Source organism: Cuculus canorus, chromosome 18, assembly GCF_017976375.1.
Source record: "Cuculus canorus isolate bCucCan1 chromosome 18, bCucCan1.pri, whole genome shotgun sequence".
In the NCBI taxonomy this organism is placed as follows: Eukaryota; Metazoa; Chordata; class Aves; order Cuculiformes; family Cuculidae; genus Cuculus; species Cuculus canorus.
The window spans coordinates 3043157-3070951 of record NC_071418.1 but is presented as its reverse complement, the minus strand read 5'-3'; the positions used below and the strand labels follow the sequence as shown (position 1 = coordinate 3070951).

At 44.8% G+C, this 27795-nt stretch overlaps 1 protein-coding gene across 6 annotated transcripts in view; it reads right to left on the bottom strand.

Annotated features, from left to right (window-relative positions):
- Window positions 1-1020: 1020 nt before the first annotated feature.
- The window catches only part of RAB11FIP4 (RAB11 family interacting protein 4), a 117461-nt gene continuing 90686 nt past the window's right edge, over window positions 1021-27795 (bottom strand). For 5 of the 6 annotated variants that reach the window (XM_009563919.2, XM_054083308.1, XM_054083311.1 and 2 more), the window contains 12 exons: window positions 21515-21738; window positions 17905-18096; window positions 16254-16388; window positions 14712-14747; window positions 13709-13808; window positions 13196-13299; window positions 12520-12660; window positions 11910-11991; window positions 11515-11652; window positions 11158-11316; window positions 10658-10801; window positions 1021-9023 (listed from right to left, as the gene is read on the bottom strand). In XM_009563919.2, coding sequence (XP_009562214.2) covers window positions 8907-9023; window positions 10658-10801; window positions 11158-11316; window positions 11515-11652; window positions 11910-11991; window positions 12520-12660; window positions 13196-13299; window positions 13709-13808; window positions 14712-14747; window positions 16254-16388; window positions 17905-18096; window positions 21515-21738 — 1572 coding nt within the window. In that variant the 3' untranslated portion in view covers window positions 1021-8906. The remainder of the gene's footprint in view (window positions 9024-10657; window positions 10802-11157; window positions 11317-11514; window positions 11653-11909; window positions 11992-12519; window positions 12661-13195; window positions 13300-13708; window positions 13809-14711; window positions 14748-16253; window positions 16389-17904; window positions 18097-21514; window positions 21739-27795) is intronic. The other variant, XM_054083307.1, reaches the window with a different exon arrangement.

The window sequence follows — 27795 nt, the reverse complement described above, 5'->3', positions numbered from 1 at the left end:
GTCCCTGTGGTGACCGTGTCCCAGTGCCCACTCCTCATGCCACACGGGCTCCTGTTAGAAGCAGCCCTGACCCTAAACAACTCGTCACTTACAAAGGTATTTTTTCACTCCGGCTGTTAAAACAAGACCAGTGAAGAGGCCGGAGAGGCCGGCAGCTCAAACAGGACAAGATCAAAAGCAAAAGTTACCTCAGAGTGCTGGTCAAGGTGTCCCCACAGACAGCGGGGCGTCCTCTGCCTCGCGCCGAGCCTGCTTGGCTGGGGTTGGCGATGTGGAGAGCCTTGGCCCGAGCCTGCACCACTCCAGCGTCTCCTTCCATCCCCACTGCTTCCACACACTGCTCTGGTGAGGGGTTCCCAGTCCCTCCTGGGTAAACTTTGCTGCCCTGCTGTGTCAGGGTTTGCCTAAGCCCAGCTGGGAGCCCTGTTCCCTCCCAGGTGGTGGCGATTGGCGGGGCTTTCCCTCCGAGCTCTCCCTGGCACAGGGGAAAGCCCTTTCCCTCTGGTTCTGCTGTGAACCTCCTCTTCCCAGTGCCCCAATCCTGGGGGTGCTCAGCGCTGGCCGTGCAAGGGCAGGCTCTGCCCCAGCTCTGCACCCCAAGGACGGGGCTTCACTCCCCCGTGAAGGAGTTGGAGCGCTCATCAGCCACACGGGTCAGGAAATAATTATATTTAAGTCAGCTGGCTCCAAAGCCATCAGAGCATGAGTTCCCATCAGTCGAGAAGGGGAGTGCTACAGGTGAAAAGGGTGACCCCATGATGTTTCGGCATTATTTATCCCACAAAGCTCCTGGAAATTTGACATAGTTGTGGCTGTCAGATGGGGCAGGTACCAAGACAAACTAATTCCCTAGTGACTTCCGTGTAACTCGGCCAAAGCTAATGAGATTGGTGTTTGGGCAGGTGAGAGCAAAGCTGTGCAATCCCCCTTCAAACGAAGCCCAGAAATGGAGATGCGTACACCCCGCGTGCGCCGGGGCTCCAGGGTACAGAGGGACAGCCGGTCAGTCACCCGCAACGGACAACTTTTTAGTCATGCAGGGAAAACAAATAATTTATTTACACATCTGATTGTACATTACAGCTACCTGAAAGGACCCACATCATCAAGGACAGCTTTATTGTCCCCAGAAAGTACTTCAAGGAAATCATGTAACGGCACATTGCAGCAGTGCTGACATCACTTCACCGGTGTTGGAAATTACAGAACGAGATTAAAAATAGTCATATGCCACTCCTGCGGGCTGCTTTTTTTCAGTGACAATGGTGTGAGTGAACTTTGCTCATTTTCATAGCAAGCAGCCTTGGAAGTAAAAAATAAACTCACCTCCTTGCTTCTAAGGCAGCTTTGTAATCTGCCAAGTGGATGCCAAATTCCGTTAAAAGAAAATCCTGTTCCATGAAAATGGAACATATTATTTTATAGATCAAAATGTTGTGTTTTTTGGGAAACTGAGGGGATGTTGATGCTTTCTCTCTTGTGATTTACCACAATTTATTCTCTCACTGTGTCCAGGGGCTGGTGAGTGTGTGTGGGGGTAATTGATAAACCACGAGGTGCGAAAGAGGGAACAGTTCAAGCATCTCACCAGACGAGGGGGTCAACACTCAAGAAATGAAAGCACCAGCTCAGAGAGAGGTTGGTGGGAAGGAAGGACACTTCTAGGACCAGGTCCCTGGTTGCCAGAGAGTTACAGTCTCACAACACATCTATTTAGCTTCCCAAAAGCTGCCGTAGAGTGCTGTCCCATAGACCCCAATGGAAGGGGTTTATTCCACAGTGGCCAAAACGTGAAAAGCGAGACATCCGATTTCTTACATTTGCAAGAGGAAGATCCTGGTCAGGCAGATCCAGGGTCTGTCCTTAGGAAAAGCTGCCACAGAAGCCAGGAAAGGAACAGAAAAAGAAATCAGAAGCATTTTACCCTCTCTAAGAAGGAGGGTCTATGAGTGGTAACACTCTTTCTTTTTCCATTTCAATGGGCAATGTAAATCACTTGCCCTTTGCCCACAAAACAATCCAGGAACTGAATTTAACCTGAAATGATCAACACGTTCAACTGAGACTTTGGTCTGACATCCATTTCAAGTATAAAAAGAAGCAAATTTGCCTTAGTGTGAATAAAAACTATAATTGCCAAGTCAGGACCGTAACATTTATTTAGGTATTTAATTACTTTGAATTAACTGAAACCAACAAGTGAATAGAATTGGTCTCGTAAGGATACTAGAACCTGGGGAGTGTGTGTGTGTGACATTGCCTTACAAGAGAGACCAGCCATCTGACACAACATTTCTAGAAGACGAAGAACTGCTAATTACGTTCAATTTCATTTGCTACGTAATTTAGACCATGACCTAGTGCTTCTAAAAAAACCTGTACAAAATGAGTATTTTTTACATCTTGGAGGCACATGAATACAAATCTGATCTATTTTATATATACACATGTACATTACAGGAGAACCAGAGATGAAGATCAAATGAAAAAAAGTGTATATAAAAAGTGCCCAAACCAGGAGATAAAACGTGAAAATAAAATGTATCCTCACAACAAAGAAAAGGCACAAGTACTAAAATACATAACCATGCAAAAAATGTAAGTACAGTCTGTGCAACAAAGCAAAACAAATGGCTCCCAAAACCGATTTTACAGTAATTCTCAGAATATCTCAGTATTTATACATACTGTCAGTGCAACATTTACTGCCCTGTAGCGTAGAAAAGCGTTCACACAGCATGAAATTCTTGGTTCCCCTTCTGACTTCCCTTCTCCAAAGCCAGAACTATTTAGCTACAGGTAAAGTATTAAATTATCCGGGACTGATGTTGGGTAGTGTGAGAAGATCACTACTCCAGCTGTCTGAGTAACTGCAGCCCTCCTGCACCCCTCACTGTCTGCGGATTGAACGCGTGTCTGCCAGAACATCACCTCTGCAGCCCTCGCCAGGGCATCCCCGGTCTCATCGGGGCTTTGCCAACGTGAACATCACCTGCTGAGGACGGTGACGCGAAAGCTGACAGCTCAGAGGTCACAGCTGCACCACTAACGACACCTACATAAGACAGAAATACAGATTCTAGGGATAGGTGTCCAAAGAAGCCAATGTTTTTTTTATGCATGCTTCCTTTAGGTTTAAAGTAAAAAGCATTCTCACTCTAATTTTATGTTTGAATAAGTGCTACTCTCACAGTTGAACAAGACTTCAAGGCAGAAGCCAGTAAGCTAAACAATATAATTTGACACTGGTACACAGCGTAGCAGCGTCAGCTGGCTCTGCACTGCTGGGATGACGGTGCAGCGACCCCGGCTGCAGATGGTTCTGCTGTCATTATCTATCCAGGATGCTTGCCAGGCCAAGCGAGGCAGGTTGTGCCTTGCAAACAGAGTGCTGGAGTCCCACGTGCAAGGGGACAGCTATACAGGAGCAAGGCAAGACTTGCAGGGATGTCCCAGTGCTGCCTTACCTGGGTGGACTTCAGGATTATCCACCCTACGGGTCTGCGTATCGTGAGAATCAGCTACAACATTTTGTCACGTTAGGTAAGACACGATTTGTCTTCAGGATCACAAAAAAGGCATGGGCAGGACTGGCCTAGTATAAAAACAGCACTAAAATCCTTCGTCTCGTTAGCTAAACCCATACTGAAACCAAAGACATTGTATTTGTCCCTCCTGTCTGCTCGAAGCGGCTACCCCAAGGCACCCAGGCACTGTGACAGCGGGCTCAGTGGCTGGGGACAAGACCAAGAGTGTAAAGGTCAACAGCAGATATGCTCGGGAGGAACCCCACGAAGATACGACTCTCTTGCACATCAGAGCAACTCCCAGTGCATTTTGCAGGGCTGTGGGATTCAGACCAAACACCTGCTGCGATCCTTATCAAACTCTAAAGGCACATGCAGAGTTTCATTAAATAAGAAACCCACGCATGCCTTGTTCTTCACCAGCAAACTGATCCTAGGATCAATATCTTGGATTGAAAAATACTAAGAAAGCAACCCCGAGGATGCTGCAAAGGAACAAATGCCAGCAACTGTTGAACTATATCCTTTAGAATCAGTGCTGTTACGTCACCTGTCAAGCCTTCTTGACAATGTTCCTTGAGTAACAAATGACATAATGAGAATACCAGCAGGGCTGCTTACACCAGGCCCAGCCCAGGAATTGCTCAGTTAAAGTTTGTCACTTTTCTCTCAAGTCAATATAAGCCAAGCCGCTGCTTTGGCAAGTGTTTGATCAGCTGCTACTTCCTTCCTTCCTTGGAAAAAAGCCCTCAGCCCACACCGTCCAGTGTTTGTTTTAAGAAAAAGCCACTGTACATTCACTGCCATTAAAGAAGGAGAAAAACTATTCGTTTATTTGTAAACTCTAATTCTTAGATTCATCACATGTCGCTAGCACTGGGATGCAGAGACCGCTGAGCAGTGACTGATGGAGGAGGCCAAAGTCTGTGTTTACAGATCAGCTTCCAAGCCTTCAATTACCAACCAGATTAGGGAGCCCAAATGCTGTCGGCCAAGATCCTCTCTGGAGAGTAATGCAGTTCTACCAAGTAAATGGAGCATTGCTGCTTTCAGACAGCAAAGTATTTGTCGATAGACGTATCCTCGAGAATCAATAACATTGTGTTCAATTCCCTACAGAGCTGGCTGAGAAACATCAGAATTTCTCTCAAGCCCACCGAAGGAAAGTTGGCAGCAAAAGTGTATTGGCTTTTTTTCTTGTTTTTGAGACCTGCTACAAATTTGCAAAGTAAAAACTCCTTGAAGAGTTAGAAGGGATGGTTAGAGTTTGTCGCTGTTGCACTTCAGAACCTCAAACAGCTCGAGCCTTCAATAGAAGTTATTCAAAAAGCTGAAAAATACTCTTGTGATGTCAAGACAGTTTTGAATCAACATCACATTCTGAAACCAGAACTGGGAAGCAGCTTAAGAGCGATGTCTGAAGGGAAGCAGCCAATATCAGCAAAGTCTTGACAGACTATGTTTCAGGTACACTTAAGTGCAAGTTTTGAAAGAGGTATTTTGTCCGCAGTAGCTTGTGTGCAGGGTCAGCCTGGTGAAGGGCCATTTTTTTCCACTGTACAAAAAAATACCTGCAGGCGTTTGCAACTGGTTTGACCAGAATATCACTTGGCTTGTGAGAACCTACAGTAGAATGAACTAAGGAGCAGAACAACATACAGTACTGTGGATTGTGTTTGCATCCCTGAGGGTTAAATGAGAAGCACGGTTTCGCCACAAGAATGTTCGCTGCATTCGAGCATTGCTAGAGTGAGAAGTTGCCACATTTCTGTGTCTGAAGTGATTTACCTAGGGAAGCAAAGACATTGTTCACCAACAGTAACACCGAAACAGAGGCAGACTGTACTTCCTCAGCTGGGCCGTGAGCACAAAGGCAGTCCACAGTAAAGAAATAAATTTATCAGAGCACAGACACGGAATCTGGTGCCTCCCTATCTCTCACATCTCCTGTCCGTGCTGCCAACGTGTCTGTCTGACACTTGATCAAAATGCACACTCCCTGGAATGCTGGTAACTCCTCAAATCCACCAAGTGATCCCTTATTACTAAGTTACCTGTACGTCATAAAATGTGATGACATCTTTTCTAGGACAGAAGAGTTCTCTAACAGTTGGACTGCAAGACAAGTTGGTCAAATATCTGTAGTTACTCAGTCTAGGGATGCAATTGCTAATTAGTATTTTTAGAGGTGGATACCCTTAAGAGGAAAATGTGAAACACCTTTCCCACCTCCAGCTCACGTTATTTGTCAAAACACTGCAAGCGTCTGAATATGTATTTGAGCGCTAACAGAAAGCGGTACTGCACAGAAGGCCCCACAGGGGCAGAAGCATAACTCCTTTATGCAATCAAACAAAGCTACAAACACCACCACCACAGTGGTAAGACAACTCTTCAAATGCAAACGCTGGAGCAAAGAAGAGCTTCTAAATGCCAATGCGGCTGCGTACAGAACTAAACAGGAAATCCTGCATGTCTTTAGGAAATCCACTGCTGAGTACCCTTGGCTGCAGTGCCACTTTCAGGATTTCAGTCAGATTTAGTGACTATTATTTACTACCAGCGACTATTCACCTCTTACGTATTACTAATTAGCTGCACAAAAACTTGGCTATCACTATAGTCCCGTCGCCTTCTCTCCGCATCCACAGGCTCTGTGGTCTCAGTGAAGTAAACCAGGCTCTCCGCTTTCCAAGCGCTCAGCATAATTTTCAGTAAAATAATCCTCAACATTTGCTGATGTTCTACCTTAATGGGAACAGGGTTTTGATTATTAAAACCCTATTCTAAAGCTGAGTCCAATTTACTTCAAAATACTCAGCAGAAAACATTCAGTCACTTGCAAAACATTGCAGTACGACCTGCAGGACCTTCACTCATATTTAAATCCACTGCAAGAGTGCAGGACAGAAGCGTGACTTGCGGAACGCAGCCAGCTCCAGCAGCAGGGCCCCCAGCTCCCCCAGCCCTGCCTGTCACAGCAGGTTATCCACAGCCACTGGACAACTGGAAACAGTTCTCTGTGGCCGATAAAAAGAGCAAAGTCCTTGGCACAACCCACAAACAGCACCACGCAGAGGGAAACGCCATCACTAAAGTGCAGGTGAAGAGTCTTGTAGGCAGGGAGCCGTAAGGAGCACCAAGCTGGCTTACTGTTCCTCTTCTACCTTCTAGGTGGCACATTCGGGACGAGGAACAGGTGGGAAAGGTGTGTGCACGGAGTACCCACGGTGTTCCACCTGCTTCTGCACAAACAGGAGCTGCTGCAATTTAGAGCAGAACATTTTAGGCCATCCCCAGATGGCAAAGGAGTAGCCTTCAAATCCCTTCCTCCGGATGACCCTAAAGCCTCAGGAAACCAGCCCTAAGACATCACTATTCCTACAAGACTCTACCATTTCTTCCAGAGCACTGAAGTCCTAAAGACAATTCTGTGTGCTGGGACGTTGTGTTCCACAGTTATTCCTCTGGTCCCTTTTGGTTTTCCAGTTACTTTATGCCTGCCTAACGCAGATACATAGAAGCAAACTGTTTTTATTGTCTTGCCTTCAAGAAAGCCAGATTTCAGTACATCCCCCCCTTCCCCATCACTCCAGTAACGCATCACTGAAGGCAAGAGCACAGAGATTGCAGAAAAATATATATATATTTACATCCATAACTGAATACACCTTTTCTGTATTCAAATTCAGGAAAAATGCATCACATATACACACACCAAGATACATCACGAGAATACTAGGGGCAAGACACTGCCAACGGCAAGAAATACACGGAAAAGCACAGTCATTGCTACTGTAACATTCGTCTGGGGAGTGTATTCAATAAAGGAAACATCTCTATGCACTGGGAAAAGCCAGATACTTGGGCCTATTCTGTGCCAGTTGGTGTGAATCAGAAGTGTGAAATTCTTACTTTAAAAAAAGTGCACGGAATAAAATTGGTTCTTTTATCATTCAACTATCCAAACAATTCCATGAGCTCCTCATATAAGCTACACTAATAATTAAAAAGGTCCTAGCCTTACAGTATGCAAACCCAGCTCAGGAGAACACAGGCACATGTTGAAGTCCATCCCTATTTAAGGCAGCATTTAGGCACACACTCAACTTTAAAGCTTATGTTCTGTCCCACTGACTTCTCCGGGCAGTCACAGTACACATTGAAAGTTAAGCACCTGCGCCACTGCTCATCTAAATCAGGATGTGTTCGCTACTCAGAGCTTTAGATATGCATGCATGTACTCGGTCTGGATTGGCAACCTCTGCGAGACCAAGCTCTTTTTCTTTTTCCTGCCTGATCGGTAAAAAAGTCTGCACATCAGACTTCACCGCTGTGTTAGGACCCAGCCCGTCCTCCCCACAGCTGGCCCACAAAACGTGCGTCTCAAAGGCGTGCAGTGGGGCTGGGCTGGGGAAGCAACTCAACACCTCATTTCAAGCACTGCTCCTCCACCCCCTGAAGTGGGCAATTTCATGCAATTTTTCTTTTTTTTTGTTCCATTTCTTTTTTTGTAAGAACTGGAATGTGTTTGTTCAGTGAAATCTTTAAAATGAAGGGTGAGGGGGAAGGGCAGGATCCCAGAACTCATCTTAATGGCCCATGATAAACCCCTGAAAATAGGGGAACAGATTAGAAGACCTTCTTAGCCTCAATGCTACAGGGACTCTGGCATAAAAAATACACATGCGCGCACACGCTGAAGAGCAGGCTGGCTCAGAGCATCCCAAAGCAGGCTCCAAAGTGATCTTACATAAAAAGCACTTTGTGCTGACAGTGGCAAACAAGTGGATGGTGATTTTTTTACAAAGCAACAATTCTGCAATATCTTCCTCTTCTTCCCTTTTACTTTGTGTCTTTCCTTTACCCCAAAGTTTGGTTTGTTTATCCTATGTGTGGTTTAAGTAGTAAAACTAAATCAAATAGGAAATTACACAGTCAGCACCAGTCAGGAACTGAACCTGGGTATGTTAATCGGTTTGTGGTACCCAAATTCCTGGAAGAACGAAAGAACAATCCTTGCTCCTAAAGTTAGGGCCACATCCATATGTTTCCATTGTCTTTTTCACCTTTACAACTAGAGGTAGAGTCATTTTGTCCAGTATCTAAAACAGCATGATCCAGTTATATCGTTATTACATTAATATACAGTATCCATCTTATCACAGGTATTGAAAGTGCATGGAAAAAGTCTAACCAAGCCAATTCAATGACAAATAACAGTGTACCAAACATCATATAAACACACCCGCGCACCCACACTCACACATAGTGTATATATATATTTATAGATTAATTTACAGTATCAGAGTGTTGTTTAGATCCAGTGGCATGTGCAGAAATATCAGGCAGTTGCTGCTTTTCCTTCTCAAATTCCCTTCAGTTCTTTATTTCCAAGATAGATGGGTTGTGGTCTAGGATTGCCAAAATGATCTTGTCCATATACTGTCGCAATCTGTAATTTATCTCTTCCTGTTCTTTAAGGGCTTCCATGAGCTGAAACACAACATTTCAAAGTTGATCTTGAAATATTCTCACTAGTTTACATAAAAGCATGAAATTCAGACAGGCAAGAGACTGGCGCCTGCTGAGGATCCCCAGTTCCCTTTTGTGACAGTCTACCTCCAGCTCCTCCCAGTATCTCTGTAAGGAACAATCTCTACGTTAAAGACTTTTACTACTAAGGAAAGTGATGAACTGTCACCACCAGGAATCTTTTGGCAGGCAATGTGAAATAAATTCCCCACCTAATGCACCAATCCATCCTGCATCCACACCACAGATGAGCTTCCTTGTCTCAGTGCAAGAACTTCATGATACTCATACCAACAATCCCCCCCAAACAAGACAGCTATGAACTCCTCAAGAACAACCCACTAAATGTTCCATGTTGTATGTGTTTCAGTAGACCTCAGAGCTGTGAGAGGCCCCTCAAACTCTCCAAAGATGAAGACTGCTTGCTTTTTATACTCTGCACGCTTAAAGCCAAACTGACAAAGCTGCCCAGGAGTGCCATAGCCCCAGACCCTCCTAAAGCTAACGTCATCTGGGTGCTCATTTCCACTAGCCAAGGCTCACTCTGAATCTGCAGTTTCTTACCTTCATTTTGAATACACAGGAAAAATGGGATGATAGGAAAAGTTTATGCAGGTCGATGAGGTTTCCTAAGGCTGGGCCACAGCTGCAAGGCACTTTCCTCCTTTAGAGGGGGAGTGCTGGGTATTGCATGAGCCAGAGTCATGAGATTCAGAAGGAGAAATAAACATTTGTCTTGACAATAGCAAAAGCCCAATTTGCTATTACCTAATTAGGCTGTTTCATTGTTGAACTCTTTCTCCAAAGGGCTCCGGTTCAACAAGAAACTCAAGTATGCACTTCGCTTCAAGGGCCTGCCCAGGAGCTAAGGCTAACAGGGTCATTCAGGTACAGACTGGGTAAAAAGGTTTGTCTCAGGACTCCTCTTGAGGAAGAAATGGGAGCTTCTGTCCAGAAGAAACAATTCCTTTTCATCTCTTTCATCACTAACCTGTCTTTTTCCCTGGGAGCTTTTCAATATCCATTGGCCTTATCTCACTCTCTGTCCTGGGGCTTAAAGGCAGCTGTACCAGCCTGACAGCCCACAGACAAAAGGGTCTCCTCTAGCATCTTCCAAAGCAGTACCAGACTATTACTTGTACACTACCTGCTTTCTCCAAGAATTCTCCCACAAAGAATATGTAGCTCAAATTTTGATCTAAGTGAGAGCTTGTTACTGAAGTAACTTCGAAATAAATCTATAAAAGACAGTAAAACTGTGGTTAACTAGCTCTGGTAATTTCTTTATGAAACAAATGTTACAATAGCACAATACCCTGTAAGACAGAAGATGTTAAAATAAATCCATTGTAAAACAGTTCATCGAAATTCTAATAATTCCAATTTTTTTTGGTAGAGACAAATGGAAGAGTTATATTAAAAGAGCACCCAAACCGCCTGTTAGATTTAAGCCAATCTTCCAGCACTCCTGAACTCCTAGCAAAGCAGGTTTTTCTGTTGTTCATTTATCAGCTTCAGATAGTTCAACCTTGACAGTAATTACACTGAAAAGCGCATATTTTTGGATGCAGTACTTGATTAAAAAAGCACCTTACCTCATCTCTTGATGCAGAATCAATTTCAGCAGCCAGTGACTGAGCTTTTGTTTGCGTTGCAAAGAGATTTTTAGCTTCATAAAGACTAAGACTTAGGATCTGTCCATTAAGATCGTCATTTTGGTCACGAAGTTTCTGGTTCTCCTATTTAAGGATGAAAATATATTGGTTTTATGTTCTACCTACAAGGTTTTATTAAAAAATAAATCCATTTTTTAATATGCAAGTAGCTCAGGAGGCATACAGTAACACTGCAAACTAACAGCAGCTCTCTCACACCAGTGACACATCCTCCCTGCCTGAATCACAGGTGCTTCTTATGTGCCAAATTTACACCACTTGTGCAAATAAGTCCTAGACAAATGCAATGAGGGTCTTCTGCTTGTGTGGAAATGGGGAGATGAAATCTAAAGGCAGTGTTCTAGGGCTTGGAGCTACAGGCATTTTTTCAAAGCAGTCCTGTACATCTGACACAGACCAAGAGGCCCTTCCCTGCTCACCTGCTTCAGCCTTTTTATTTCGTGCTCCATTTCCACCTCCCTTGTTTTGGCATTGAATTCACTCACACTGGATGAAGAACTTCTCCCACGTCCAGGACGCTCACATTCCAGCTTGTAGAGCTGCAGGTGCTCCAGTTCCTTCCGCAAGTCTTCAATGAGCTGTGGGCACACAAGCAGGCCATGTGTCTCCAGTCCCTGCACCACCACCCTCCCTGTACCTCCCCCACAGAAACACCATCCAGTAATGCACTCGCTGGATCTCGTACTTTCAATATTTGTCCTGTCCGTTCTTTTTCAGATGGGCTTCCACGCAGATGAGATGCGACTGTCTGGTCTTATATCCCTCTACAAACCTACCTCTTGTGTCGCTTCCCTCTCCTTGTTAAATTCCAGTCTGTTCTGCCGCAGCTTGTCCATCATTCTCTTGTACAGATCCATCTCATCCTTCAGGCGCAGACTAGTGTCTTCCAATCTATCCGACATGCGTTGCCTTTCCTAGAATAAATGGGGAACTTCAGAGCCAGCGTGCAAGTACTTGAACCATCCTCTGTTTTCTAACACAAACCTACAGACGCAGCCGGTCATAAGCTGCCACGTTTCTTGGGGCACTCCTGACACTAACGGTGACCAATGTTCCAGTTCCATCAATATTCTTGTTTGGGAAAGGAAAATTAAAGAAGCTGGGACAATCACTATGTGAATTTGCTCCGACACAAATCAAGCTGCTGTTAAACACTCAGGAGTTTTGTTACCTCATCTAATCTCTCCGTCTGTGATTTCAGTCGTGTGACAGTGCTTTTCAGCTCACCATTTTCTTCTTCCAGCTGCTGAACCCTGTGTCAATAACAAAAATCTCACAGCAAATGCCTCTTCAAGAATGCAGACATGCAAACCAGCATGCTCCAAAAAGCCATTTACTTGTTACTTGACAGAAAAACCAAACAAGAAAATCTACTATTAGTGTTTTGTCTCAAGAGCTATTGGGCACTTGCTATTTGTTTGGTTTTAGGGTCCAAAATGCTACACTGACCCTCAGATTCTTATGCTCCTAACAACAGGTATCTGAAAAGAAGTAGGAAGAAACAAATGCAGACAGTTGTGGCTACAGCTGGTCACAATTTGGTCCTTGAATTCATGCCAAATATCCAGCTAAGCTGTCTACATGGGCCACGTGGATTAAAGCATTAATGTAAACCATCCTCCAAGCTTTTGGGCATTAGACATGCACAGCTACTCTACGGAACCCCTAACCTGTAACCATCTGTGCACTGTCTGGTTGTGAACAGCCTAAGTTTACAGGCAAAGTGAAGATGAAGAAAAGAACTTGAACTCTATTCTGGGTGTCACCAAGATGTTTGTTACCTTGTATTTAGCAGTTCAATTTCAGTGCCTTTCTCTTTTTCATACTTGGTATACGCTTCTCGATGCCTCTTTATCTCTTCTTCCAGGGTCTGTTCTGCCGATGTTTCTTGGTCTTTCAACAGTTCTTCTAGCTCATGAACTCTAAAGAAATCAGACCTCAATTCAGTAATAGCTTCACAAATACTTTGAAGAAAAAAAAAGTGTGCAATTTCATTGTCTCTCTCTTTCCTCCTTATTGCTTTATTTCCTTCTACTTCACCATCTCTCTTGTCATTTATCCTCTCCCAATATCCCTCTTGGTACTTATTCTTCCCAATAAGCGTAGAGTAAGTTGTACCAGTTCATCTATTATTCTTTTATTCTCAGTCTCAAGAAGTTGGAACTATGACCCAGCCTTCCGCTCTTGCTTCGTGCAACAAGAAATTCCAGTTGTAACCTCTTAAAACAGAAAAGCTTGCTCCGTATAAGTCAGTAACATCTGTGTACTAGGAAATTAGCTTAGAATAGGCAGCCCTATTCCACATGGAGTTCTCAGATGAAGCTGTGTCTTATTCTGTCTGTCAGCATTAAGGCAGGAGACTCAGTCATGTTTTACAAGTAGAGATGCTCCTTCCCTCCAACTTTGTTCTAGCTCTGCTCTGACATGATAAAGAGAGCTGGCTCCACGCTTTATTACCTGTGAACTAGCTGTGTGTTCTCTTGTTTCAGTTTGCTCTTCAGGTCACCATTTGTCAGGTTATCATTCTCCAGTTCTGTCACCTTTTTTTCTAGGTACGTTACCTGGAAAGGGAAGTAGAAAAGAATTGAGAGTTTGAATCACTCTTCACACACCACTTCACTCTTTGCAATTGTCATTTATCTACACTACCCTTTTTCAAGGGGGTATACTTCCCTGCAAAGCCAGAAATTAAGCTCTAAAATTCAGAGTTCCCCAGACCCAGCACCTTCCCCGAAGGCGATCAATGCAAATAACACAGTATAGAAGCACTAATACAATGCCTAGATCTGTACTTGCACAGTTCTGGCATTTTTGTGAAGCAAAGTCATAACATTAATGGAACATTAAGGACATTTTCAATGAGCTACTTCAGATCATTAGTAACTGCGAGTAAGAGAGCTTCTTCAATTAATGCACGTCTCCAGTAGGATTTTGTTGGGTACATGAATCACAACGCACTCAGCGTCTCACCTTTTCAGTTATATCATTATCACAGGAGTCTATACTGTCTCTGAACAGGTCTTCCGTGCTGCCATTACTGCTGCTGAAGTTACTGTTGTGGAAGAGTTGCCTGAAAGATCAGAAGAATAATATTTTGCTTGATGAGGACGGAGGAGAAAAAGTCAGGGTAGTGTCTTATAGCCTGGCTTTGCACTTGGAACATGCTAAAATCTGTGCAACCATTTCAGTTACAGGTACTTAAGCACAAGTCTTACAAGAGGCTGGTAGTTAAATGAAGTCAGGTTAAGCACAATCGATGACATTAATTCTAGGGTGCGAGTTCTTTGTTGCTTTCGATAGAATCTCCCACCTGCACTAACACAGTTTAAAAACTACTTAGCCTTATTCAAACAATGTCCTGAGTTGTATCGGCTGTATTGGAAATTCAAAATAAGGTCGCCACTGCTCACTGGTTGGTACAGTTAATATAGACAATTTCACACAGTAAGAACTTCTTTAAAGAACAGAAATCTCAAGCAGTTTCCAGCACAGACTACTGTCAGAATACATAACACTGGAGATTATCTAAAATATTCTTTAAACTCACAGCCCTCCCCAGCCCAGGGCTGGTTCATTCCCTCAAAGGAAGATCACAACTCTGTACGTCACTTCTAAAGGGATGCTCTTGCTTTCCTTTGCATTTTGGCAACAACAACAAAAAGGTCCCTTTTATGAGGGTGAAAGAAGCAATAGCTGGGCTGATGGAACGGCAGCATAAAGGAAAACAGGTGGCAGGCAAGGAAGCAACTATCTCTGTTCTCAAGGGAGCCCTTTCCAGCTCAGCGGCCTGCTTCAAGAGCGGCAGTGGCTTCTACATTCTGTAACATCCCTATCCAAATACCCTTCCTTTGAAAACTTGTCTCTGCATAGTTTTGTTTTCCTAAAATAATTCCTCCTCTCTCCTCCCATCCCCACTTATGGAATTGTTACAGTCGATTCCACATGTATTCATAAACAAGTTGAAGGCTCTTACCTTCCAAAAGCGGTGCTTGATATTTTCCTGTTAGGGCTACATGGAAGCAGAAGGAATGACATAGGTATTAAACACTTATTTGATCAGTGTTGGATTTGATCTTAGTTTAAACTCCAGCTGAATTGCACAATGAAATATAATATTGACATTTTTAGCGAAGTTAAAATACGATTCTGTGAACAGTGGTCTTAGACAAATCAAAAGCTGCAGTTGCCAACAATGTGAAGATGAGTGGAGCCACAAATTACTGTGATCATTAATAAGTCAATTTGCGAATACTGTTATTTTAGCAGAGATTTGTCAGTGTAAATCAGAGTGAGACTAACATTAGGAACATCACAAAGGGACACTGAGTTAGTGATGGACGTTTATTCTGGATTCCCAGTTTTTAGATGATTTTATAAACAGTTAGTTTATCCTCCCCTGTAAAGCTTCCCAATTCCACCCAGGAACTGAGATGATTTCCATTTTCACGGTTCCCTTTTGCAGGCAGAGACCAGTATAATCTAAACGAAGGACAAGACTCCAGACAACAGCTCTAGAACTAAATGAAAATATCCAGCTGCAACTCTCGATCAGAGGGTGTTGGATCTGTGTCTGCACACAGCTACTCCTCTTTGTCAGAGCATCGCGCTCTTTCAGCCTCACTCACCGCATCCCCAAAGACCCAGCTGGTCATGGTCTGGGTGGTGGCAGACTCCTTGCTAGGGCAGGAACATTGTTCACATCAACACTGCTGTGTTATCAAGAGAAGGAGCAGGCAGTGTGCTCTGTGCCAGGGATTATGCAGACAAGCAGGATTTATATTCCGTTTCTAGGGGGAGCTACAAGTCCACCAAATAATTTCCTTCAACCCCCCCCAGCTGATTGTTGCAAACACTGGATTCTTTCCAAGCGCTCAGCACAGTTTAGAAGTGGATGGAGGGGCAGAGACAGAAATTTAAGGAAAAAGCTGAAATTCCAAAGAACCCCAAAAGTCACTTTGCCACAGGGCTCCTCATATTTCCAAGTTCCCTTCAGGACAAAAAAGAATCATACAGGAATGCAGTACCTCTGCCAACCAATAGCTTACGGAGAAGTTGGACTCAATCTTAAAGGTCTTTTCCAACCTAAATAATTCTGTGATCCTGTACTTAAGGTAAGATGCATTGGCTAAGGATCTGCCAGATCACCTCCCCACCAGGGGAAAGCAGTAGCTACCTGCAGATCTGCACTAAGCAGCACAGCAGACCCTGCTTCCTGGGAAAAATTCCTGAAAATATCACTCTTCCTCTGCAATCAAAGAGCTCATTGGTTAAAATATTTGAGTTTATTAATGCTGTCTGCACCTTAGAGTCAGAAAAATACTCATTAGCTGATGAAGAACAGCATTTTGGGTCAGGCTAGATGTGAAGCTCTGAATTTCTTGCTGTTTTGTGAGAACAACACGTGTGTAATGCAGAATGGGATATAAGGATGAAGAGAGCTCTTTCTTCCTCCCCTCCTGCTACCAGCATCCATTTCAAGGAGGCACTGTGAAAAGCAGTGCAATAGGTTGCTTACCTGTTTGCTTTCAAGTTTTTCAACCTGGCTTCCAAATCGTTGAGTAGATTTATCTTTTTGCAGCACTGTGAGCAGTAAACATCCAGTAACTCGCTGTTATAAACATGCCTCACTTTTCGGGGTGTTTGGCCAGCACTGTTTGCAGGAAAGGAGAGATGTTACTGGCTGTTGTAACCAACTCACCACAAGTTTTCCTCTTGACTGTGTGTGTCTGTGTGTCAGAATTGCAGACAAGGGACTTGGGGAACCACCTCTAGCTGCACTTCTCTTAGAGGTGATGATGGAGAACGCTCATCATTTAGGGCAAATCTACCTGTCTGAGTAAAGGCTTCACAGAGGCCGTGTTCTGGGTGTCAGAGGAAAGAATCAGTTTGACTGACTGGAAAACTAGCACAAGGTATACAGAGTTCATGCGATACGTGTAGCAGAAGCAGCTACGCTAGTATCTTCCACTTCAGCAAGGTCCCCCTCTCCTCTTGCCCATCTTCTCACTAGAGCCTGGCATGCAACCTGAAGAGTCTTTTCTTGATGAGAAAGATGGGAAGATGAAAAACAAAGTGGTCTGGTAAGAAGTCAGTGAACCCACTCAGATGGTGGGATGGAAGGAACCTTAGAATGAGGTGAAGAGAGAAGTGGACATAGGTCTGAAGAAGAGGTAACAGTAGCTCTTGGCATGATAAAGAGAAAATAAACTCAAACAAAAGACAGCAACCATGGCATGAAGTGCACAGAGCCCCAGGAATGGGAATGGTAAGGGCTGCATAAACCCAAGGAAACGCGGGATGAAGGACACAAGCCATCACCATAAAGGGGCAGTGGAGAGGGATGCTGGCTCTGCATGCATGACAGAGGTAGCAAGGTTGGATTGCAGAATCCAAAACAGAGGTGCACAGGGAGGTTGCATACAGAACAGAGGGGTACGGTGAGTTTGTCCTGAATTAGCAATGAAGCACAAGACCTTTGTGGGCTATTGATCTGAGCAGACAAATCCTAGAGCATCTTCATGCTTGGCTCTTCCCCAATCCTGCTCATCCAACCCCTTGCATGGGGATGGATTTTAAAATCAGCAACTGACTTGGTCACGGGATGTAAGAGCTACCAGCACTGAGGTCACATCCAAGAAACTGGTGCACTGTAGTGGCATTTCCAGCTTCTAACAGACAGCAGCTACTTGTTCATGTTCTCCAAGACACTCACAGTCAATCTGGATGCTCGTTTCAAACAAACCCCTGTCTGCACACTGCACTTCACCTTACAGGTCAATGCTAAGAATTTGTAGCATCAGACCACTGAAGAGGAACAGCTCTCTTGCAGGTCATCTCCCCACTGCATCAGGGCTGGTGCGTAGCTGGTTTCCAGCTTTAAGTGGATAACTTCCAATGCAAGCCCTAAATGTGAAACCTACTGTCTGCAATAAATCTCTACAAGCAAACCAGTTATTTTAACAGAATCCAACAGAGGTTATTAGAAACAACATATTTGCTGTAGCTCTTGTTACTGTACATAGTCTGTCAGTTGGAGGGAAGAAAATGAAGTGACAATATTTTGCTTTTAAGGTGAGTTTATGTAACCAGTGTAAACTCTGGTATGGTCACCCATTCTCAGAGAAGAATAAAACTGAAAAATGGTTTGTTAACGAATAAGGAGCAACCTGGAAGATACAGATGAGCCAAGGTCAGAGTAGGCGTTGGTTCTGGTCTCATCATCGGGGCATGGGCTACTGGGAGTAAAATCCACATCATCTCCTTCCCCATAGTCTTCAAATTGTTCTTCATTACTGATCAGAGAGGCGGTAGAATAAGTTGAGAGGTCAGAGGCTGCAGAAGGGTTGTGAGGACTTGACCTGAAACAAGAGGTCAAAATGTCTCGAAGGGCTGACTTTGATAGCATTGCACCTCACATGGAATCTTCAACCTTTACAGCTTGTCCCTTCATTTGAAGGATACAAGACGGAGGCTGTTGTTGTATTCCACAATCAGAGTTTCCCAGCAACCCCCATAAACCCTCCCTAACACTCTTGAGCTCCAGCCTCTCTCTTTTGTGTGGCCAGAAGCAAACTTCAGCTCACCGCATGCCAGAGAGTCACTGAAGCTACAGATGTGACCTAACGGAGCCTGGATTCCTGCCCTTCCTTCCTTCGTGACAAAATGTGTCTTTCAGAGGAGATGCAGACCACAAGAAAAGGCTGCTTTATTACCAGAGAAGCACTTAAACCAATGCCACACAGGTAGGGAATGGCAGGACCCTGTGTCCTCAGAGAAAGAGGACATATAGGTAAACAGATCAGCAGAGCCAGGCATCAGAGTAGAGCAGCTGGCAGAGCAGTTTTGAGCACATCACATCTAATACAATAGATCAAGTTTGCTGCAGAGGCTGCACAGTGATTCTCCTGCCCACAGTCCAGACTACCCTGCAGTCATGCACTGCGCTGTCCTACAGAGACAGGTATTTCACGGAGGTTTGCTCAACTCCCACGTCAGCAAGGCACTCGAACGGATAAGCCAGTAAATTCTCATAGAAGTTCCTATAAACAAAATTCTCCCTAGAGAAAACACACATCTAAGGCCTGAAACGAACGCTCCACTTGTGAAGCCCTAGAGTTACCCGACACATCACTGTTCTTACTACAAAGCAGAATCCAGCGCGCCTCTGCAATTCAGACAAGGTGCTGATGCAACCTGCTGACGCTTTGCGTAGACTAGGTTGAATTTTTCACTCTCTTTGCTTCAGTGCACAGTGTTTGTATCTTTGACTCCACTACCTGAGCCATGGGACAGTAGGTCCCAGCTGATGTTGCTTTCCAGCAGCTCAGTAACATTGCTTCCTAGGTTTCTTCTGAGTCTACCCTGAGCCTCTAAACCATGCTCTGCTCTTTCGGAGACAGAGAGATTCCTCTTCCTGTAATACTACACTTGTGAGCTGTAAACAAGAGACACAACTGTGCTCCTTTGGTGGATGGTGCAAGCATTATTTGCATAACCCTTCCCTCCAAAAGCAATTAGTAGAAGAGGAAGCCTGCCAATGTTTCAGATGCATGCTCTCTTGTTTCCCTTGTTTTGATGAGATCCATTTATAACCTGCAATTCATTTATCTAATTCACAGTAACAGAAATTAGGACAAGTCCAGCCTGGCAAACTATTAAAGGATTAAGATCATGAAGATAGGAACACTCAGACTAGAAACGGATCAAACTTATCTAGCAAAGCTCCTTGGCTGGGAGACATATAAGTGAGAAGCTCAAAACATCACACTAACATCTATTCATAAAGAGCTGCTGTACCATAGTCATGCTCTGTATTGGTAAGTTTTTAGGTGACTATGCTCTGTGTAACTTCAACTATTGTTTTCATCTCAATGTTGTTTGGCCAAGTCAGCTTAGGAAAAAGCTTCCCACAACACTTCCACCAGGGCTGGAGGTAAATGACCAGTCCCCAGTCGGGATGGTAACACGTACTTGTCCATATAATCCACTCTCTGGCCTAACAGCCCTGGAACATCACCACTTGCCAACAGTGGAGCTCAGCAATCTTATCCCTCATGCATTGCCTGGCTAAGTTTCTCTTCTGGCAGCTACGCAAACGGTCACCACTGCTCGACCAACCTGATAACACTGCTTAGAACTTCTAATTTGTGGTTATTCTTGGTACATGGTAACTCAGTACGTGGAGTTACAAAGCTATGCCAAACTTTAAACTGCTTGGCTGAAACAGTCCACGCTCAGGGTAGATCCCAAACTAATAACCAGCCTCAGGCTGGAAACTAGGAATTCCACAGTCATTTTCAAGCGAGTTGCTAAAGACAGCTGGTTTTTCCCATTCTAACACTTTCTGAAGGAAGCTTTCAGGTTTGGTTTGTTTCTTTTAAAAAGCTATTGCCTGTTCTTCAGAGCAGGACTTCACAGAGGGCTGACACATCTGATACACGACCCACCTGCTTCTTTAACAAGCTGGTATTCGTGATTTGGCCAAGGTAAAAATCTCTAGTGTGTCTCTTAATACAGAAGCACGAAGCTTCCCAAGTGGTTTCCCACAGATTTACCAAAGCTGAGGAGGCCTCAGAGGATAAACCAAGTTCTATTGTAGCAGCGCAGTTGCTCTCAGTAGTTTTTGCCCACCCCAGAAAGAGGGTACAGGATGCACAATGCCTCCCCAAGGCCCTCCACAAGAGCCAGAACGGCACAGCCAGGAGGAAAGACAACTCATTTCAAACGCAGTATGGGTGTAAGTCAGTCACGGCAAGGATGGGTACTTTGAAGAACTGGGAATGGCAAGGTAAAAAGAAAAGTTTGTTAAAGAGCTGCTGAAAACTGCAAGTGTCTTTAAACAGTCTCTAGGAGTGCTTGGACAAGTGGGAGAAGGACAGATCCCAGCTAGCTGAGAGATTCTGGAGGAGGATAAGGATGAGGCTGCACAGAGAGCACCCAAAGAGGCCTAGAAGAGAGAAGAGGGGCTGCCTTAGCCATGAAAGAAGCTCAAGAGGCACAAACCAAGATGACAATACAGAAATAGGGAAGACAGGTCAGAGGCTTAAAAAGCAAGCCCAGCTGAGCTCTGTCCTGTGGTACTGCATTAACTCAGCTCAAAAAAGGATTAAACCAAGTTGGATCCCTTTCCACCAGTTGGCTTTTATGAACACCCCAAGGTACACATCTGGGAAGAGTCAAGTTAGGATTACAGAGACACTTGTGTTAACAGCAAACTACAGTTACACACGCACATGTCAGGATGCCCCATGTTAAACACTGTTACTGTCGTGCACTAAAGGTTATGAAAAATTAGAAACACACAGAATTAAGTTGGTACATGGAGTTGAAGAGCAAATCTGCAGAGCCCAGAACTTCAGTTAACCAGATATCCAAAAGGCTAAACCAGCATTCCCCGTATTGCACTGCCTTGCAGAAAGTTTTGGTTTACCCCCAGCACATAAAGGTTAAGGGAACACAGAAGATCCTAAATTTGGGGAATGCCAATGCAGTGATCCATTCTGGAAAGACCCAACACTTTTACTTCAAAGCACAACATGCAAGTGCCATGAGCGCTCACAGAACGCGATAGAAGGAGCCAGAGCTGAGACTGTCTAAGCCACTTAAAGGACCTGGACATCCATTGCCCTTTTATTGCAAATGGATATTAAGTTTCTAAATCCTTCAGGCACCCTCAGCCTCCTGCAGTAGGAGTTAGTCACATAAAGGCTCCTTCCTCCCTGGTCCTTTTGCACATGTCTTAAAACAGGGTTGCCATGGAGCAAAACCACTACTCACTTGTCACCAGGCAGAAAGAGGCCACCAAGCACACCATCCTTCTCCTCACTCCGACACACATCGGAGGCCTCCGAGCTCTGGGCGCTTTCAATAGCACTGTCCATGTCAGACTCATGGTGAACCTCTTGCTGTGCTAGAGTCATCGCGTCGTCATCAGGGAAGAGCTCCGACTCGCTGTAGGCACTTTCACTGTCCAGGTAGGCACAGTCCTGGATTTCACCACCCTGGCAAAAGAAGAATCAGGAGACAATTCAGATCATCCTTCAAGGCAGCTAAGAGGATACAGGAGAAGCAAAACCCAGTCTCTGGATGCCCTGGTAAGCAAGAGCGATACTGAATAAAAGCCATAAACCAAAAAGCCTGACCTGCTTTACAAAGGCCGGTTTCTGCGTGTACCTTTCAGAAGGGCTCAAATACTGTCCCTAACTTAGTGTCTTCTCTTCTGTAGGAGAGAGGGACACAATGCCCAGGTGTAAAATGCAGTCAGTTTTGCCCTAATTTGCTATCAAAATGCACTTGCAGTAATAAATATCCTCAAGGTTTTTTTATTATAAAAAGAAGCACCTTTTGTAAGAAGATAATCATGGGACCAACTCTCAGTGACTTCATGTATTAATATTACCTATTAAAAAAACCAAGCCTAGTAAGTCTGACACCTTATTCTGTCTTCGAAGATGGGCAAAAAATGTATAAAGTGAAAGAGATGGCAGGTGGTACAACATTTATACTAAGTCTTGGTGACAAAGATATGAGAGAACAGAAAAACCCCAGAGCCATCTGTTCCTGCTTCCTGGATCCGTGTCTTGATTAAGTATCAACTAAAATAAGATGTCATTCTCATTACTGCAATGCTTTGCTCTTGCTGTTCGTCTCCTCCCTCCCCTTCTTGCCCTGTGAACAACCACAATAGCCAAGACAGGCTGTTTTCTGTTTGCTTGTCCCTGAGGGACAAATAAAAATTCTTAATTGAAAACAAAGGAGCTCAAGATTTTACCCTGTCCTTTGTTTAATATGTAGCAACACAATACTGCTTTGACAATTTCCATCCAGTGTGACACAAATAACTCACGACTCCAGAGCCTGTCCTGCGAACGCTCTGACTCAGAGTTCCACTCCGAGCCTCACCTGTGAGCTCCGCAGGCAGTTTCACCAATGAACTATTGCCAGCAAGTTAAGACAACAACGCGTTTAAGGCTTGGTTTAGTGGCACAAGTAACAAAGCATTTCAGTCATGGATACACCCCATATTCAGGCCCAACTGCCACCCGCCCAGCTCCTTCCCCTGCAATCCCAAGGCACCGGCAGGCTGGCCAACACCACTTGTCCTTCTGGCAAAGCACCTTCAGTGGGAAGCAGTCAGAGGCATCATTTGCAGCAGCACGGCTTCAATCAGCCCCGACAGCCTCTGGGCACTCCCACGCTAAAGCCACAGAGGCTTAAATCCCCTTTTGCAGAACTAGTGATGTTCTGTGCCGATGATACAAATTTTTCTCAGTGCCTTTTTCGTCTCAACGTGAGAGGAGTCAGCCAGAAGCCCCAACTTGCAAAAACTGCTACTAGAAATTCAGTTCTCATCTTCCATTTTTTCCTGAAATACTAACTTATGTGACTGCGAAAACTCTTAGCATGTGGAGGTTTAAGAAATTCAAACCATTTCCTCAAGCCTAGTTAACTAATAAACATCCAACCAGTCAAAAGGACAGCTTTACCTGCAGTGTTTGAATCTCTAAGTAAATACTCGGAGCAGATATCTGGATGCTTTCCTAGCTAAGGTTTCAACAGGTCTTCCAGTATTATCAGTAAGACTCTCCAGCACCATACATTAATAAGCACACGCGTATATGCCTTCTCCCATTTTTTTCATGTCAGCCCCGAAACTTTCCCTAGGTACCACTCCAAGAGATGTCCAAAAGGCTTTACCCTTGGTCTACGTCATGTAGTATTTATGCAAGCCACACTGCCCCGTGCAGTTGGATTTTCAGCTCTGAGCCGCAGCACCTCAGCAGCTCATGGCCACAATCCCTCATCCTCAGGGAGCCGGAGGTTTGGCAGGTCAGACACCAGCCATGGAGCATGTCCCGGCCCTTACAGCTCCAGGTCCTTCAACAAATCTCCTGACCTTCACCTCGCATGCTCCTAGGTAAGCAGCAACAATGACACTGCTGTCTTTGCAAAGTACGTTGGGATCTACAGGTGGACAACACACGCAATACAACCTTTTCTGTAGGTGTTGAAAAAGTAAAGATTGTTAAGCACAATTATGATATTTCAGAAGTATCTGGGAGTGTTTGTTTATTTAACATTTCCCCAAAGTTCCCTCCCACATGCTAAGCTCCCGCTCTTAAAACGTTTAATATAATAAAGGCCTGACTGCCGTTATGGAATTGCACCAGCTGGTAAAAGTGTGCTCCAAGAGGGAACAAGAGAGGCACGGAGCACACAGTGGATCCCTGAAGAAGGAGTTTGCAAATCAAGGGAAGAAAGAAAGATACAGCTCTTGCACAGCTCTTCCACCCAATTAGCACAGAGGTCTTGGAGAAGTCTCTGCTTAAGCAAGTTTTTACAGCAGGAAAATCTCACTGGTATTAAACAAATTAACACAAGAAAGTAAAGGTCAAGAAGAGCATGAAAGACTCCTTTTCTGTTCCCTGTAGGTAACACCACACATTTGCTTTTTCTAATAATAGAAAGACAGATACTAATAAATGCTCCTTAAAAGAAGTCCATTAGCAACTGAATGTGCAGTGTCATCTACAAAGGCGAAGGGCTCACTTTGCTTTCCTGCCACTTGCTGGCAACCTAACCTTCATGTATTTATTTGTATTAATTTGTTTTAGAGTATCCATCTGTGGGTACAGCACAGACTGCACTGTGCCCATGTTGGTCAGTACAATGTATTCTGCTTCCAAGTGTATTTGTTCCTCTCTTAAGCTTTATTGTTAAGCTCCATGAAATAAAAAAGAAGAAAATAAATGAGCTTTTGGAAGCAGCAACCCATCGAAAGCTTGAACACCTGCTTACAACTTCTGAAATGCCTCAATGCAAGACTTGGAACCCATCCTGGTAGCTATACGGAGCTCAGAGACTGATGGGGACTGGATAAATGAAGAAGACGGGCCAGCCAAGCTCCTCCTCGGAGCTCCCCAATAGCTGCCCTCCACTGCTCGCTCCCAGCAGGGAAAGTGGACGCCACATAGCACACCACGTCCCGAGCTGCCAGATCTGCAGAGAGAAGGGAGGCTGGCACCCACCCCTAAGGTCTCTACAAACAAAGTGGACGCTTAGGAAGCACATCTCAGCTGCTCTTCCCAGTACCTGGCAGCCAAAGCAGCCGCTTTGGACGCACACCCAGCCGTTTCAAAGCAAGCAGCACAACAAACAGTGCTGCCAGGGAGGCTCAGCCCCAGTGGCTGCACCAGCTGCTTATTCACGCTCTTAAGCGCTAAGGACCCACCTACAATCAGTGCTAAAGATCACTGTTTCAGCAAGATGTACAGAAACTAGGAGCAGTGACAGCCTGTTAGTTCCTGGGCTGGACCTATGTGCTTAGCTATTAAGCTTCAGGAGCTTAGGGCTGGGGCATCACTACACCCCTAATAACGCAGCGTTTCAGCCACAGAATACCTCCGATGCTGTAAAGCATGGGATGTGGATGACACAACCGAGGCATCTCTTCAGCTCCCTGAGTGAAACCAGCCTTTGGTGTAGCCATCACAATTACACACTTAATGAAAAGCTTTCCTTCTGTGAAAAATAAAACAAAGCACCTTTTAAACAACTAATACAGGTTAAGAAAGCTACTACAAGAAGTCAGAATTGGGGCACGTTTCTGGTGAACAATAGGCACCCACACCTTACTGACTAAAGCTATAACATATTTGCAGCTGTAATTGTTCAGTGATCACCGTTTCTCTCATAGTTTCCATGATGCCATCTAGCACAACCTGCTTACAGACCACACCTAAAGGCAATTAAACACCTAAAAAAATAAAAACCAAAAAAGTAAAGGCTCATTGCACAGTTTAACCTTTTAATTATTCCTTCACAGATATCTACAGCACTTCCTGTACCAAATCAGAGGCTGGCAAGAACAAGCGTTATTCACTAAGTGTTAGCCTCAAAAGAGCTAACTTGTGTTTGAACAGTACGTTGAAGATTAGAAGACACTTCTATTCTGAGTCATTTGTTTTCAGTGTACATGCCATTAGCTGAAACCAGTAAGAGAATGAGGTTCTGACGATCTGAATATGAATCATTGTGAATCTCATTCTGCTAGGCAGTTCCCTTTGTCAGCTCAGTCAAAAGAGATGAAGTTGCTGCTTGGAAGATTCACTTTAAAAAAAAATCCAGCACGTTAAAATACCAACACAACATAACTGCGGGCAGCTTTGAAGCTGTAAGTGCTTTGCACTTTATCTAATCGGATGCTCAAGATAACTCCAAGTGCTTCACAGGCAGTGGGCCAGACACTTGTATAGCAACTGCTGAATATTCAGGAACAGTTTGCTCTATAGAAGCACCTGCTCCCCAAAGATCCAAGGCCACTCCACAGAAACTAATGAATTCCCTTCCTCGAAAGAGGCAATTGTGTGGCTGCACTGGAGCCAGAGGAGTAAGCACAGGCTGCCTTCACACAGCCACCCCAAACAGAAGCAGAAGACAGCAATTCCCATGGATTCCTTCTGATCTTTGTGGGGCAGGAAAGAGGCATCAGTGTTAGGTACGGGAATACAGCTCTGCCTCGCGCTGCAGTAACCTGGCTGGTCTTTCCCAGGTTGAAATCAATCCCTAAAATATGCACGTGAAGCAGCTGAAAGCTCATAACTTGGCTGACAGATGGGTTACACAATGTGCCTACATTCACGCTGAAGAGCAAGCCTAGTCAGAATTCACCTAACAGCACCACTGACATTTAGACAGCAAGTATTCCAACAGTATTCCAGAGAAGACACAGAAGAAAAGAGGATCCGAGTCCTGTAGCACTGGGCAATCTGATTAGCAAGAGCTGGAACCACCGCACAAGACCAGAAATGAGAAATGCCACATGTATGCCAGCCAAGGCGCTTCCCTCACCAGGATCCTGCCCCCAACTCGCACCCTTCCAACAAGCCGGATCTGCCAGCTGTGGGACTGATGGAAGCCTGAGGTCCTGCACCCTCCCCTTCCAGCTTCTTCCCAGCAAAAGTGAAAAAGGAAAAGTCACCTCACCACAACTGGAAGGGAAGAGGTGCCACGTGGAGGTGTGCCAGGCTTGGAGGTCTCAGATGAAACATGGCTTAGGGTTGCACCTCAACCACAGACAAATTCCGGGCTCTCTCATCTTTATTTAAGCAGCCACTGCATTGCAAGGCAAGTATTCTCCTAATTACTGGGAAACGCAGAAGGGTGTGAAACATTTCTCACCGATGTGTTTTAGAAACACACTTCTACTCTACAAATGTTTGCATATTTACACCAACTGGGATACGAACATTTTGAAAGCACAGATTCTCCCCAACATGTTTCCGTTCCTTTTCAGTTGCCAGGCAAAGGAGGAGACATGCTGATCTACCCTTCGATGTGACTGGAAACAGGAGAAACTACGTAAGAGGAAAATGCAGAAGCACTAAATGAAACTACAGTTCTGCAACTGCCTCCAACGAGGAAGCTGAGGAAGCGCCTGCCGGCTCTCACCCACGCAGCTGCCGCCGAGCACAGAGCAGAGCAGGGGCTGTGGTGCGCAGGGTGGGCTGAGGGGGGAGGCAAGAAGTCATCAAAACCGCTTCCATCTTCTGCTGCATCATGGAAGAACACCAAGTCTCTCCACATAGCTGGGAGTTTAAAATCTCCCCGAGTTCCAGATCAGCGTGCACAGCGTGGTTATTTTACCAAGCTGATCAAATAAAAAGCTATTCTAGGGCCACAAGTTAATTTGCCCGCTGCAATAGCTTCCTCTGTTTACTCACTCAAATCCAATATATTGGAAGCTCAGTTTAAGGCAAAGCTTGACACACTGCTGCTGTGGATAGTGGAAGGGACTTCTAGGGGCAAGTTTAATCCCATGATCCAAACCTGAGAGCGAGTGCTGGACAGCATCCTGGAAAGCTGGTGAGGAGTCCCCGGGCAGAGGGCAAGCTGTGCCTGTGCTGCAGCGCGCTGCCAGCCTCCACTTCCTTCACAAGCCAACATCTGTATCTCAGACAATCGAGCAATTCAAAGACAACAGGTTTTGACTGAACGACCGAGCTTCAGCTTCTGGGCTGTTCACACTGAACGACACACAAGCAGAGGGCACTGAGGTT